At 50.0% G+C, this 13,382-nt stretch overlaps 1 protein-coding gene across 2 annotated transcripts; it reads left to right on the forward strand.

Annotated features, from left to right (window-relative positions):
• The first annotated feature begins 6,462 nt into the window (after nt 1-6,462).
• On the forward strand, nt 6,463-13,318 carry tlr3 (toll-like receptor 3). 2 transcript variants are annotated; one of them, XM_023830747.2, is made up of 6 exons: nt 6,463-6,832; nt 9,200-9,266; nt 9,368-9,814; nt 10,088-10,279; nt 10,447-12,278; nt 12,781-13,318. In XM_023830747.2, the coding sequence occupies exons 3-6, from the start codon at nt 9,383-9,385 to the stop codon at nt 13,013-13,015; spliced, it is 2,691 nt and encodes an 896-aa protein (XP_023686515.1). In that variant the 5' UTR covers nt 6,463-6,832; nt 9,200-9,266; nt 9,368-9,382; the 3' UTR covers nt 13,016-13,318. The 2 variants fall into 2 exon arrangements, with proteins under 2 accessions (XP_023686515.1, XP_023686513.1); XM_023830745.2 differs by lacking the exon at nt 9,200-9,266.
• Nucleotides 13,319-13,382: the final 64 nt, after the last annotated feature.

The raw sequence follows: 13,382 nt of genomic DNA on the forward strand, positions 1-13,382 counted from the left end.
GAGAGCATGTCTCCAATTCACCACAAACTGGTTTACTGGCATGAAAACGTCCCCCTTTTTAAGACCAGTAAGGAGAAAGAAGCCCCACCCCCACCTACAAACAGAAACAAAGCCAAAAATCGGTGCTTAGCATGGAAGACTGAGGGAAATTTTTACGGTTCATTTAAAAGAGGCCACCAGAGCTTTTTCCCACACCCGTAACCATGGGCAACCACAGGAAGCGGGATTCCCGCGCCTGGCAGGTGTCGGTGCCCAGACAGGGCCTGGCAGTGGGCTGCGGGTTCGGCGCCCTCCTTGCCACTGCCGAGGTGCAGCTCAGCCCTCAATTTGTTCCAAACACCACCCCCCCGGCAGCCACCATTAATCCCAGGCCCTGATTATCGGCATAGCCGATGTAGCCATAATAATTATATTAGAGAAAATGCGCGCTATCGCTCACATCCGCCACTGAGAAAGCGATTCACACACAGCTCGTTAGGAGCGCTAATGAACATCACCAGGGCACGCTGACCTGATTCCACAGAGTGAAGTCTGCAATGTTCCCCGCATCTGTCTGCAGGGGCGCCATGTGCACGGTTGCCATGACAACGGCTGCCCCCAGCGGACACTTGCGGAGTCATAACCCTGCCTGTTTCTGCTCCGCTATTCCAGCATGCACTGTACCCCATGGAGAAGAGGGGGTGTCTGACTGCTTTGAGGGAAGGGGGGGGGGCTCCTGTTTTCTTGTATCACTATGCAGCTGAAGTGTGTCACAGCCTAAAGTGAATGTAGCTGATTTGGGGGCTTTGGTGGGGGGGGGGGGGGGGGCGGGGGGTGGGGGCACTGAGCTGATGGGAGCCCCTGGGGGCCAATGTGTCCCATTTCAAAAGGGTGAGTTTTAATTTGCTCCTTAAATGCGTTTTCAGGGGTCATTATCTCATTGACAGCTTCTGTGTAGAGAAGCCATTTTCACACCCGGGCAGGCTGCTCATTCAGCTTAGGCACCAGGAAAAGAAAAAGGAGGAGAACAGAGACAGCACTGCCTCATCCATCCATCCATCCATCCATCCTTCCTGTAGCCTGTTTCCTACTCAACGTCATGGCCTGGACCTTAAATTGTCCTCAAAGACATAATTTATGTGATAAATTCATTTAACATTATTTACTAAACTTTCAATAAACTCTACATTTTTACAGTGCCCTCTTTTGACCAAATTGAGTAATTACCACTCTGCCAGAACGCAAAACAATATAAAAAGATCATGTCACTTCGAACAGATCAGTCCTGTACTGTAGGTGCCCCCATACCCGCTGGCTGTGACTCACCGGCTGTGATTTGCTAGCTATTGACTAGCTATCACTCGCTGGCTGTGACTTGCCAGCAGTGACTCCTTGGCTATGACCTGCTGCGTGTCACCCGCCAGCTGTGATCCACCGGCTGTGACTCGCTGGCTGTTACCTGTCGGCTGTGATCGACTACCTGTGGCTCTCCAGCAGTGACTCCCCGGCTGTGACTCGCTGCATAACTGCAGAACCCGCAAACAGGCAAACAGCAGCTTCCTGCAATTATTCACCGCGCCGTTCCCACAGACACAGTGAGCTCCAACTACCCCCCCCCCCCCACCACCCACCAAACAAACAGGCATGCCAGTGACCTGGGGTTGCAGGTTCAAGTCCCAGGGAAACACGCCACCATCAGATAAAAACGTCCTGCTGTGTGAACGGGCAGCTCAGTGAATCTGGAAGTTACTTGAAATTTAATTAAGTCATTTGGCACATAATAATTATTTGTGAATGAACTTGGCAGTATGGTGAAACTGTGAGAATATAAGAGCTCCCATCAGTGCATGCGGAGCAGGGACACGGCTGCCACAGGGCGGCCATAGGGTGGCGCCAGGCTGTCTTCGCAGGGACAGCCGTCAGGGAGAGTGAAGGAGCTGGAGCAAACGAGGCCCCCTCCCAAATACAGTTGAGGCTTCTGCACACGAAACCATCAGCGGTTCTTGTGTTTATCATTTTCACTTACTTACCCAGAACGCATTAGAGCAGAGATGACCAATGCAGAAGCTGTAACCCTCAGTGCTCGGACATACTAATGTTTCATTTATTAGGGGTTTGTGGGGACTCTCCATTTGTTTCTATGGGGAAAACTCTAATCCCAACATGGCAACCTTAACCCCTACCCAGCCCTAACCTTAAACATAAGTAACCAAATAAAATACGAGACTTTTGGACTTTTCCGTTTTTTCGATTGCATTCACAGATCTTTGTGGGGACTTGAAAAATGATCCACACAACATCAAAATAACATGTTTTTAATCACATTGTGGGGAACATTTGGTCCCTATAATGTAATATAAACATTATTCACACACACACATTCTCAATCCCCCAAGAGTGAGGACGCCAGCAGGGCCGCCCCCCCCCCCCCCACACACACACACCACGCCCAGAGCAGCCTAAAAATAACCTGCCTGTCAGAGCCACACAAAAGGTGGAAGGCAGCCGCTGAATTATTTACATGTGTTTAAGCCATGAGTGGAAATAGCAAGAGCTGGATCTATTCTCAGGGCGTAATGCAGCCGACAGGCCATGGTGCTGATGATCTGCGGCTTTCTGTCATCCTGAATCCATGCTGACATTAAGGAGCAGCAGTGAGGACGCTTGCTGCTTACTGCTTCATTCCTAGAACTCAGAGGAAGTAAAAGCCCTGGGGTGTGCTTTGTGCCCGGAGCGCTGTGCTAAGCCCTGGGGTGTGCTTTGTGCCCGGAGCGCTGTGCTAAGCCCTGGGGTGTGCTTTGTGCCCGGAGCGCTGTGCTAAGCCCTGCGGTGTGCTTTGTGCCCGGAGCGCTGTGCTAAGCCCTGGGGTGTGCTTTGTGCCCGGAGCGCTGTGCTAAGCCCTGGGGTGTGCTTTGTGCCCGGAGCGCTGTGCTAAGCCCTGCGGTGTGCTTTGTGCCCGGAGCGCTGTGCTAAGCCCTGGGGTGTGCTTTGTGCCCGGAGCGCTGTGCTAAGCCCTGCGGTGTGCTTTGTGCCCGGAGCGCTGTGCTAAGCCCTGGGGTGTGCTTTGTGCCCGGAGCGCTGTGCTAAGCCCTGGGGTGTGCTTTGTGCCCGGAGCCCTGTGCTAAGCCCTGGGGTGTGCTTTGTGCCCGGAGCCCTGTGCTAAGCCCTGGGGTGTGCTTTGTGCCCGGAGCGCTGTGCTAAGCCCTGGGGTGTGCTTTGTGCCCGGAGCGCTGTGCTAAGCCCTGGGGTGTGCTTTGTGCCCGGAGCGCTGTGCTAAGCCCTGGGGTGTGCTTTGTGCCCGGAGCGCTGTGCTAAGCCTGCGGTGTGCTTTGTGCCCGGAGCGCTGTGCTAAGCCCTGGGGTGTGTTGCTTCTGCACACAACCTTCTTCAAGAATCCTGTTTCCTTGTTTTCAAGGTCTGCTTTGAAGATACCAGCTTACCGGTTGCTGAACTCCACACTACACGTGTCTCTCTCTTTTCTATTCTACCATCATTTTCTCAGTCACTTGCTCTATCTCTCCTTTTCACCCTCTCCTTTTTCCGCCATTACTTACTCCTCTCCTTTTCATCCTGTCCTTTTTCCTCCATCACTCACTCCTTCTCTCCCTTTCACCCCATGTCCTTATTCCTTCATCTCTCACTCCTCACTCCTTTTCACCCCATGTCCTTAATCTTCTGTCACTCACTCCATCTCTCCTTTTCACCCTGTCCTTTTCCTCCATCACTCACTCCTTGTCTTCTTTTCACTGCCTGTCCTTATTCCTCCGTGACTCACTCCATCACTCCTTTTCACCCCATGTCCTTCTTCCTCCAACACTCACTCCATCTCTCCTTTTCACCCCATGTCCTTCTTCCTCCAACACTCACTCCATCACGCCTTTTCACCCCATGACCTTACTGCTCTGTCACTCACTCCATCTCTGGGCTATTTGTATTGTTACTTTGATTATCTCCCCTAATTAGCCCTCTTGTTCTGGCTGCTGCCTTAAATCCCCTGTCACCTTTGCACAGCTCAAACGGTGACATGGTGGCTGGTATGCAGACGTGGGGGGGATCCAAGCGGTGTGAGCCGGGGTTACGTAACATATACACAGGCAGTCTACCCCCTCACTCCTGCCCCAGGGAGATGCTGCTTATCCTGGCTGTTTTTTAACCCCTCCCCGTGCAGTGTAGGCTCTATACTGCAGGGAGCCTTATACAGTAGACTGTGCAATTAGCCTAATGTGCTGTCAAGTTCATTGAGGAGCCCAGTAGATGGATGTGTCCCAAACCGCCTGAAAAAGCAGGCGTGGGCCCCCCAGGCACTCTGGCTCTAGCAGGGACCCAGGCTTGGCCCCCACATGGGCCAGGAGGGGTGATGGCCATCCACCCAGGACACCCCCTTATCCTAGGGGGTGTCAGAAACACTCCTCACATTACCGTACCGCCACTGAGGAGTAACTTTACTCTGTTACCTCCACAGCCCACTTTTTTTTAACGGTGTTACATCCCGTTCCTCTCCGTTTGGTTACACAAGCATTTCCCTGGTTATGTAACTCCTGCAACTGAAGGATAGATGCTGATTGGCTTGCCAGGGTAATAAGTGGCATTTATGGGGAATGGATTTACCTGGGATTTGGGAGAGATGGTGTAGTGATTAGATGTATTAGCTGTACCGGTCTGACCTGCACAAAGATATCCGGCCCCCATGAAGCAGGGAGCCTGTTATTTCCAGTTCTTTGTTCTTTATCGGCCCTGTTAATCAGTGAATGAAATACCCGGATTGACGTCCAGGCCCGTGATACAATGCCGCCATCTATTGTTCAATATTTTAACTACAGATTTAACATTTTCTGCATAATCGTATTCACCCCAGTTATATATACACTGCCCGGCCAAAAAAAATATCGCCATTGGAATTTTTAGTTGGACCGTCTTTTGCCTTGATGTTGGTGCACATTTGTCATGGCATTGTTTCCACAGGCTTATGCAACATCTCACCCTTTATTTTCATCCAGATTTGCATTCATTTCTTACTGAGATGCTGTATTGAACCACTCCATAAAGCCTCCTTCATCACATCCCAGAGATCTTCAATGAGGTTAAGGTCACAACTCTGTGGTGACCAAGTCATGCGTGAAAATGATTCCTCATGCTCCCTGAACCACTCTGACAATTCAAACCCAATGAATCTTGGCATTCTTGTCCTGGAATATGCCCATGCCAACATCCATTGATGATGGATGGAGGCGTAACCTGCCCAGTAGATTCAGGTACTCAGCTGACTTTACTTTATTGCTGCATAACGTTGCAGGACTGTAATAATGATCCAGTCATTGGCTCTTAAGTATTTGCATATAAGTATTTGCATTTTGAATATAAATTCAAAAGGCGACTTTTTTTTTTTTGTCCGGGCAGTGTGTGTGTGTGTGTATATATATATATATATATATATATATATATATATATATATAAATAAATGCGACTTCAACAGTCCTAAATAAACATTAAACTTGAAATATTAATATTCAAAACCCCGTTATGAAGTGAAGTCCCAGGCTGGGGGAGTATTTCAGCCCTGGTTCCCCCGGGAAACACACCAAAACACACATCTTCCTGCTGCCCCTAGTACATTCTGAATAAGAAAGCAGACAGCAACAGCCTAGATTTAAATTAATATCGCGGTAACATTTAGCGTACACCGAGACCAAGCCACCTAGCTGCCGCTGGAAAGCGTGCAGGTCCTCTCCCTGTCTGCCCCTGATCTGTTACAGCAGCCGAAGTACCAACTTTTCAGGTCATCAGTCTTCCTGAAAACCAGAAATCAAAGCTTCTAGTCAGCATTAGATTCCATGTACTTACTGTTAAAATCACCCGATCGCGTGACGCCCCGTTAACATCATTAACTACATACTTCCCATACTTTCGCGCGTTGCAGACTACATCTTCATTATATAATTACAGATTCCTGTTTGAAGCGGGTAAAATGCACACTACTACTGTAGCGTAACGGTGAAGGACAGGGGTCCTGCTGGTTAAGATTGCTAATCAAGGCCCAGGGCTTCCGTTGTACCTTTGAATAAAGCAATTTTTGGAAACTTCATTAATAAAACTATATTTTAGTGCGTTGGCTAAGAAATAAAGGCACTAAAGAAGGTTATGCAGCAGATAGGCCCAAGTACAGGACTGGGATGCTGAAGGGTGTGAGGTCGAAGCCTGGATACCGTCCAGCTCAAGGGTTATTTATAGTCTGAACCTGAATTATACAAGCAAAGAGAGCCGTCACGGACAGTGGAAGTGAGATTCAAATTATTTAATGGCTTGTCTGTCGAGAGGATATTCGAGGTGCCAGTTTAAAACCCATCCCTAAGTGAAACGTGTAACACAGAAGGACCGAATATGCAGCCGCGTCAAAGGCCTGATCCTGTGATCATTTCCCACAGTCACCCGTTAAAAGGACCGCGCCAATTATGTGCGAGATCCCCACCATCTGTGCAAATGTGACATTCGAAACGAGTGGCCTGCAGATAATTTTTAGGTTTTAATGGATTATGAAGAAAATTGCCGCAAATCGCTTCAAAAGACCTGCAGGTGACGTGGTGGTGAATGCGGGGAAGTGAATTTAATTATTACGAAACTGAGCAAAGCACGGCACCAAGGAAATAGGGAACATGACAATATATCCCCTTGATTTAGTTATTTTAACTCAGTCTCGTTTTCACTTCTGTGAAAATATTGTTGCAAAGGAACCGACACAGGCAGCAAAGCCTCCGGTCCTCGGCAGAGACGCGAAGTAAAGTTTCCCATTAGTTCCGCCTTTTCCTCCAGCATGCCAACTGCGCCTTTATTAATGGGCTTTTTTACTGCCAGCGAGGTAGGTGTCATTGTCAGTTTCTATGCAAAAGTTACACAAATCTAATAACATGTCATTGATTAGAATACCTAAATTGAAGTAAAACTTACAGTAGCTGCAGACTTTAATTTTTAAATGTGTTTTAGATCTCGTAGGTGTCTAAGAATACAGTATATTCAGATAAACCTCCGCCAGACATTGGGAAAGTGATACATCATGTCTTCCGCATGCCGCTGTGATACGTTTTTCCGTGTGAAGATTACGACCAGTGCCCTTCCAGCCGCAACCGTGTTTCTAATTTCCTGCAGTGCCGATTCATATCCGTACATATTGCTTATTTCATACAACGCCATTATGAGCTGTCAGTTGTAGTGATTATTTTTTTAGCTCGAAAGTACCCATGCTATTGCCGCTGAGAGCATTTATTTGGAGAATCGAGCAATTTGCACACCATTTAAAGTCTCATAAGCCTTTAAGTAACATTATTAACACGTTAGGCCTATATCTGGAATATTATCATAATATGATTATTTGTATAGGTGATGGATATAGTCTAGGCTACGGAAGTACTAAGCTATCTGAGGTGAAAAGGGTGGAGCAGTAAAACACTGAAGTCGGTATAGGTTTGTTTTATGAGTCATTAGGCTATATTAGTATGTTGTTGCATAACAGCTGCGACCTCTAAGAGTGAAGCGTTACTGCTCAGATTGTCTGTGCTCAGCTTCCCAAGGTCGATCGTCCGACTATCCGCAACAGTTGTGTAAAAAAAAGAAAAACACCGAGCTGTTTTCTGAAAAACAGCCCGTGTCTGGTTAAGTAGCCCTGCGACACGATTAGCGTAGTTCTACTAACACAACTGTATGAATCGATTTAACGTAGACAGAGTGGTAGATATTTTTTCTTTAAACGAAAGTGTTTTGTTTATAAACAAATCTCTGACATATTTATAATATTTTATTTTTATGCCAAATGTTTTATTCCAAATATTTTTTATAAAATATAAAACGAATTACGAAGAATTTCGTAATTCATTATAGCAGCACTCACTGATGCATAACTTAAATGATTTCGTATATCTGAGCGCTATAAACAAGCAATACACAACTAGCGCTAATAAATAATAAGGTATAGCCTTAGGGACGTACTTCATATGGGAGGGGGCGCAGTGGCTGGCCTGTCCACTCACCACATGCAGAAAGTGAATGGAAACGGGGGGGGGGGGGGCTGCTAGGTTCTGCGTGAAAGTCTCTCTGGAAGAACCAAGACACTGCTAGCCAGCAAACACGTTAACTACGAAAAAAAATTTGTTTTGCCGTCTTGTTAGTGCTTCTAACAAGATGGCAAGAACAATTTAGCTACCTGAGATAAAAGGAGCCCTTTACCGAAGTGGCAAGTGACCTGCACTCTGCGACATGATTGGACAAAGATTTAACGATGTTTGATACTTGTTCTGATACTTGTAGTTGTAGATATTATTATTATTATTAGTTTAACACATATTTAAGGTTACGTGCAGTGCTTGAAGTGGGGAGAAACAGGTGCTGGTATTCCTCTTGTTATTCAGTACTGGGTGCTGGCACTTCCTTTTTATTCAGTACTGGGAGCTGGTACCCCACTTGTTATTCAGTACTGGGTGCTGGCACTTCCTTTTTATTCAGTACTGGGAGCTGGTACCCCACTTGTTATTCAGTACTGGGTGCTGGCACTCCCCGTTTATTCAGTACTGGGAGCTGGTACCCCACTTGTTATTCAGTACTGGGTGCTGGCACTTCCTTTTTATTCAGTACTGGGAGCTGGTACCCCACTTGTTATTCAGTACTGGGTGCTAGCACTCCCCGTTTATTCAGTACTGGGTGCCGGTACTCCCCTTGTTATTCAATAACAGGTATCACTACTCCCCTTGTTATTCAGTACCAGGTGTCACTACTCTCCTTGGTATTCAGTACTGGGTGCTGGCACTCCCCGTTTATTCAGTACTGGGTGCCGGTACTCCCCTTATTATTCAGTACCAGGTGCCACTACTCTCCTTGGTATTCAGTACTGGGTGCCACCACTCCCCTTGTTATTCAGTACTGGGTGCCAGTACTCCCCTTGTTATTCAGTACTGGGTGCCGGTACTCCCCTTGTTATTCAGTACTGGGTGCCGGTACTCCCCTTGTTATTCAGTACTGGGTGCCGGTACTCCCCATTTATTCAGTACTGGGTGCCGGTACTCCCTTTGTTATTCAGTACCTGGTGTCTGTACTCCTCTTATTATTCAGTACCAGGTATCACTACTCTCCTTGGTATTCAGTACTGGGTGCCACCACTCCCCTTGTTATTTAATACTGCGCGCTGATACTCCCCTTGTTATTCAGTACTTGGTGCCGGTAATCCCTTATTATTCAGCACTAGCAGATACTGAGAGGTGCCAGTACTCAGAAGAGAAAAACAGAGGTGCTGGTACTGAGTACCGGTGAGTACTGGGCCACTTCAAGCACTGGTTATGCAATCCTATACGTGTTGGCGCAGTGATAACACAAAGAGTGAGTTGTTAATTATCATGTTATTCTTCAGTGTGAGAGTGCCGCCATGTGGAGAGCTCTCCTGATCCTAGGAGGTTTCCTGCCCCTCTGCTCTGGCTACAGTGGGCAGAGGGGGGTGGGCTGTCGTGTGGTGAACCAGACGGCCGACTGCAGCCACCAGAACCTCCTGCAGATCCCCGATGACCTCCCCAGTAACCTTACCAGCCTCGACGTGTCACACAACCGGCTGCGGACTCTGAACGTGGCGGTGTTGGGCCGGTACTGGGGGCTGCGGCTGCTCCAGGCCGGCTACAACAACGTGCGGACGCTGGAGGCGGGCCTGTGCCTGGCACTGCCACACTTGACACAGCTGCACGTGCAGCACAACGAGATTCGCAACCTGCGGGAACAGGACCTTCTCAACTGCTCCAAGCTGATGGAGCTCAACCTGACCTCCAACCGGCTGAAGCTCATAGGGGAGCCCTTCAGGCCGCTGCAGGTGAGCACGCCTGCAACCCCTCTGGGATGCCCCTCAGCCCTCGGGTGCTTAACCCCTAAATCACCTTTCAAGAAGTCCTTACCAGCCCAGATATCACTCATCAATAGCCACTCTGCTAGCAAACATCTTCTGCTTGCTCACATCACTATGTGCTCCTAGTATCCTGGTTATCTATACCATCCTTTATCTGTAACTACGCTGCTCTGTTGTATGGTGCTTTAACTAAGATGCTGCCTGATGGCCTGCAATGTAAAGGTTCTGTCTGTGTGGCAGAATCTGACGTCTCTGGACGTGTCTGTGAACGGTTTGAACTCGACTCGGCTGGGGAAACAGCCACAGCTGCGGAGTCTGGAGCAGCTCTCGCTGTCGGGGAACAAAATCTTCATCCTGCAGAAAGATGACTTCTCCTGGCTCAATCAGTCCTCAGTCCGGGTGCTGAGGATGGCCTCACTGCCACTCAGGGAGGTGAGTGTGGCTCCCACTGCACACACACACACACACACACACACACACACGTTCTCTCTTCAGCCCGCCGCTTCACCATTGCTCTGGCACTTTGTGGTTCTGCCGCGATGTCACCATCTCCTACATGATGGTACAGTGACCCCGTTGTATCTCCTGCCCACCTACAGCTGAACCCAGGCTGCCTAAAGCCTCTGAGGGAACTGGAAGAGCTGGTGCTGGACAGAACCAAGCAGAGCCCGCATCTTGTGGAGAATTTGTCCCGGGAGCTTGCAGGCAGCGCCATCCGCTGGCTGTCGCTGCAGAACATGCAGCTTGTCTCTGTCACCAACACCACATTTATGGGCCTGCAGGACACCAACCTCACCTCCATGGACCTTTCCCACAATGGCATGAGCTCCATCGGTTCCGGATCTTTCCGCTGGCTTCACACTTTGGAGGATTTGTCGCTGCAGGGGAACAGTTTCTACCATCTCACCAAGGACACATTTACAGGGCTAGGGAACCTAAAGTCACTGAAACTGCAGAGGGCGTTGGTGAACAATGCCCTTATAGATGACTACACCTTCCAGCCGCTGAAGCGCCTGGAGTCCCTCTGGCTGGATGAAACGAAATTGCACAACCTGTCGGCACACACCTTCTCGGGCCTGTCGAGCCTGCAGAACCTGAGTCTGTCTTGGAGTCTGGCAGGCCTCAGCACGGTGACCAATAGCACGTTTGCATCGCTGGCCGACTCGCCACTCCGCATGCTCAACCTGACAGCCGCAAACATCAAGCTGCTCCGCGACGACGCCTTCTCCGGGCTGCGGAACCTCACCAGGCTTTACCTCACGGACAACTTCATCTCCCAGGTCCTGACCGGGGCTGAGTTCAGGGGCTTGGTCAGCATTCAGGAGCTCTGCCTGTCCTTCAACAAGCAGAAGATCCAGCTGAGGCCCTCGTCGTTCGTCAGTGTGCCCACTCTTAAATCGCTTCTGCTGAGGGGTACCCTCTTGGGGCAGCTGGATGTTGAGCCGTCCCCCTTCCTGCCCCTGCAGGAGCTCTCGCTGCTGGATCTTAGCAACAATAACATTGCCATCTTCAGTGCCAACCTACTAAGCAGCCTAGGACAACTCAAAGTGCTGAAATTGCAGCATAACAACCTGGCAGACATGTGGAAGAGCGTCGCCCCCAAAGGCCCCACATTCTTCCTGCAGGGCCTGGAGAACCTCACGGTTCTGGAGCTAGACTACAACGGCCTGGACGAGATCCCGGCCCATGCCTTCAGCAGCCTCCGGCAGCTGCAGGACCTCAGCTTGGCTGGGAACGTGCTGAAATTTCTGCACGACGGCGTGTTTAGCGACCTGGTCTCGCTGCGCTCCCTGGACCTGCGGAAAAACCATATCACCTCGGTTCCGCAGGCTGTGTTCCAGCCGGTGCTGCGGAACCTGACCGTGCTGCGTTTGGGCCAGAACCCGTTCGACTGCACCTGCGACAGCATCTTCTGGTTTGTGGACTGGCTCAATACCACCAATGCTAGTGTACCCCAGCGTGACTCAGCCTACATCTGCAACACCCCCCCCGCTTACTTCAATAAATCCGTCACACGGTTCAACGGGCTGTCGTGCAAGGACATGACCCCCTTCCAGACCCTGTTCGTGCTGAGCAGCACCACAGTGCTGGTCCTCATGGGCACTGCCCTCCTGCTCCGCTTCCAGGGGTGGAGGATACAGTTCTACTGGAAGGTGGTGGTTAGCCGCACCCTGGGCTTCAGGGAAGTGGACCTGGGCGAGGAGAGGTTCCTGTATGACGCCTATGTGATACATGCTCCGGAAGACAGGAAGTGGGTGGATCGGCATCTCCTGCCACTGGAGGAGGAGGAGAATTTTGGGTTCTGCCTGGAGGATCGTGACTTTACTCCGGGCACTTCGCGACTCGAAAGTATAGTGGAGAAGATGAGGCAATCCAGGAAGATAGTGTTTATCGTCACGGAGACGCTCCTGAAGGACCCCTGGTGTACACTGTACGTGAGACATTGTCCGTCACCGTGCTAGCAGAAGTGAGAACGGTAGAAGCAGGGGAAGTGATTCTCACTGCCGTCTCAAGGCAGGAGGTCTCCCATTGATTTCTCCATCTGCCGGCGCCCCCTAATGGTTGTCAGCTGCCGGCTCACGCTGCCCTTTTAATTTCTGTGTGGGGGCGATGTTCCTTCTGTAAATCTCAAAGCCTCGGTACTCAAAGTGTTTTCCTGGCTGGGGGGCAGGGTGGGACATTTCCTTTTCGTACCGGAGCCGCCTCCACACTGCAGGGTACTTTTACACATAGTAATGGAGAAAATGCAGGAACGTGTCCTTCTGTGGCTGATTATTTGATTATATACATTCATCCATCCATCTTGGGGTGTCGGTCCAATAGCCCATTGTGTGTATAATGAGTCCCCAGTGCATGATGGGAAACACGGGATTAGGGTTAGGGTAATGTGAGGCTGCTCCCAGTTAACGCCCCCCCGCTGTCTCCCTCCCCAGGTATAAGGTGCACCACGCCATGCACCAGCTGATCGAGGAGAGCCGGGACTCGGTGGTGCTGGTGTTCCTGGAGGATGTGCCGGACCATCGGCTGAGCCGGGCGCTGTTGCTGCGACGTGGCATGTTGCGCCGCTCCTGTCTGCTGCGCTGGCCCCCCGAGCGTGCCCGCAGGCCCGCTTTCCGCCTCAGCCTCAAGGGGGCGCTGGGCTCCACCAATCGCGTGCACAAGACTTGAGGCGTCTCCTGCAGACCGGGATGTGGATGGGCTTGTGGCGTCTTCGAGGAAGCGTGGGTGGGAGATGCTTTCGTGGGAGATATTTATGGTTAAGCTTCTTTTTAAGGGATGGAAGGATCAGAAGAGGGTGACACGAGGTGGAAAGATTCAGCAGAGGAAACTGCCATTCCATTAGAAGGCTGGTTCGTGACCACGAACAATTTTTAGCTGTGGGAACCCAGTGCTGCTTTGCATGCTGGGATTGACCATGTGACTCTAAGATGAAACATTTTTGATGATAATAAAGAGCATTTTTGTTACGCAGCCGTTGTCAGATTCATGGCTTCAGTGCATGTGCAAAGTCCGTTTGGATAAACATGCTTTTCTC

Source organism: Paramormyrops kingsleyae, chromosome 25, assembly GCF_048594095.1.
Source record: "Paramormyrops kingsleyae isolate MSU_618 chromosome 25, PKINGS_0.4, whole genome shotgun sequence".
Lineage (NCBI taxonomy): Eukaryota > Metazoa > Chordata > Actinopteri > Osteoglossiformes > Mormyridae > Paramormyrops > Paramormyrops kingsleyae.

What these genes read in the sequence shown, in the direction of transcription:
- tlr3 (XM_023830745.2), top strand. Translation starts at nt 6,788, where the DNA reads ATGCCAACTGCGCCTTTATTAATGGGCTTTTTTACTGCCAGCGAG. An exon ending in GCTTTTTTACTGCCAGCGAG is followed by an intron (nt 6,833 to 9,367) that starts GTAGGTGTCATT and finishes GTTATTCTTCAG; the next exon opens with TGTGAGAGTGCCGCCATGTG. An exon ending in AAGGACCCCTGGTGTACACT is followed by an intron (nt 12,279 to 12,780) that starts GTACGTGAGACA and finishes CTCCCTCCCCAG; the next exon opens with GTATAAGGTGCACCACGCCA.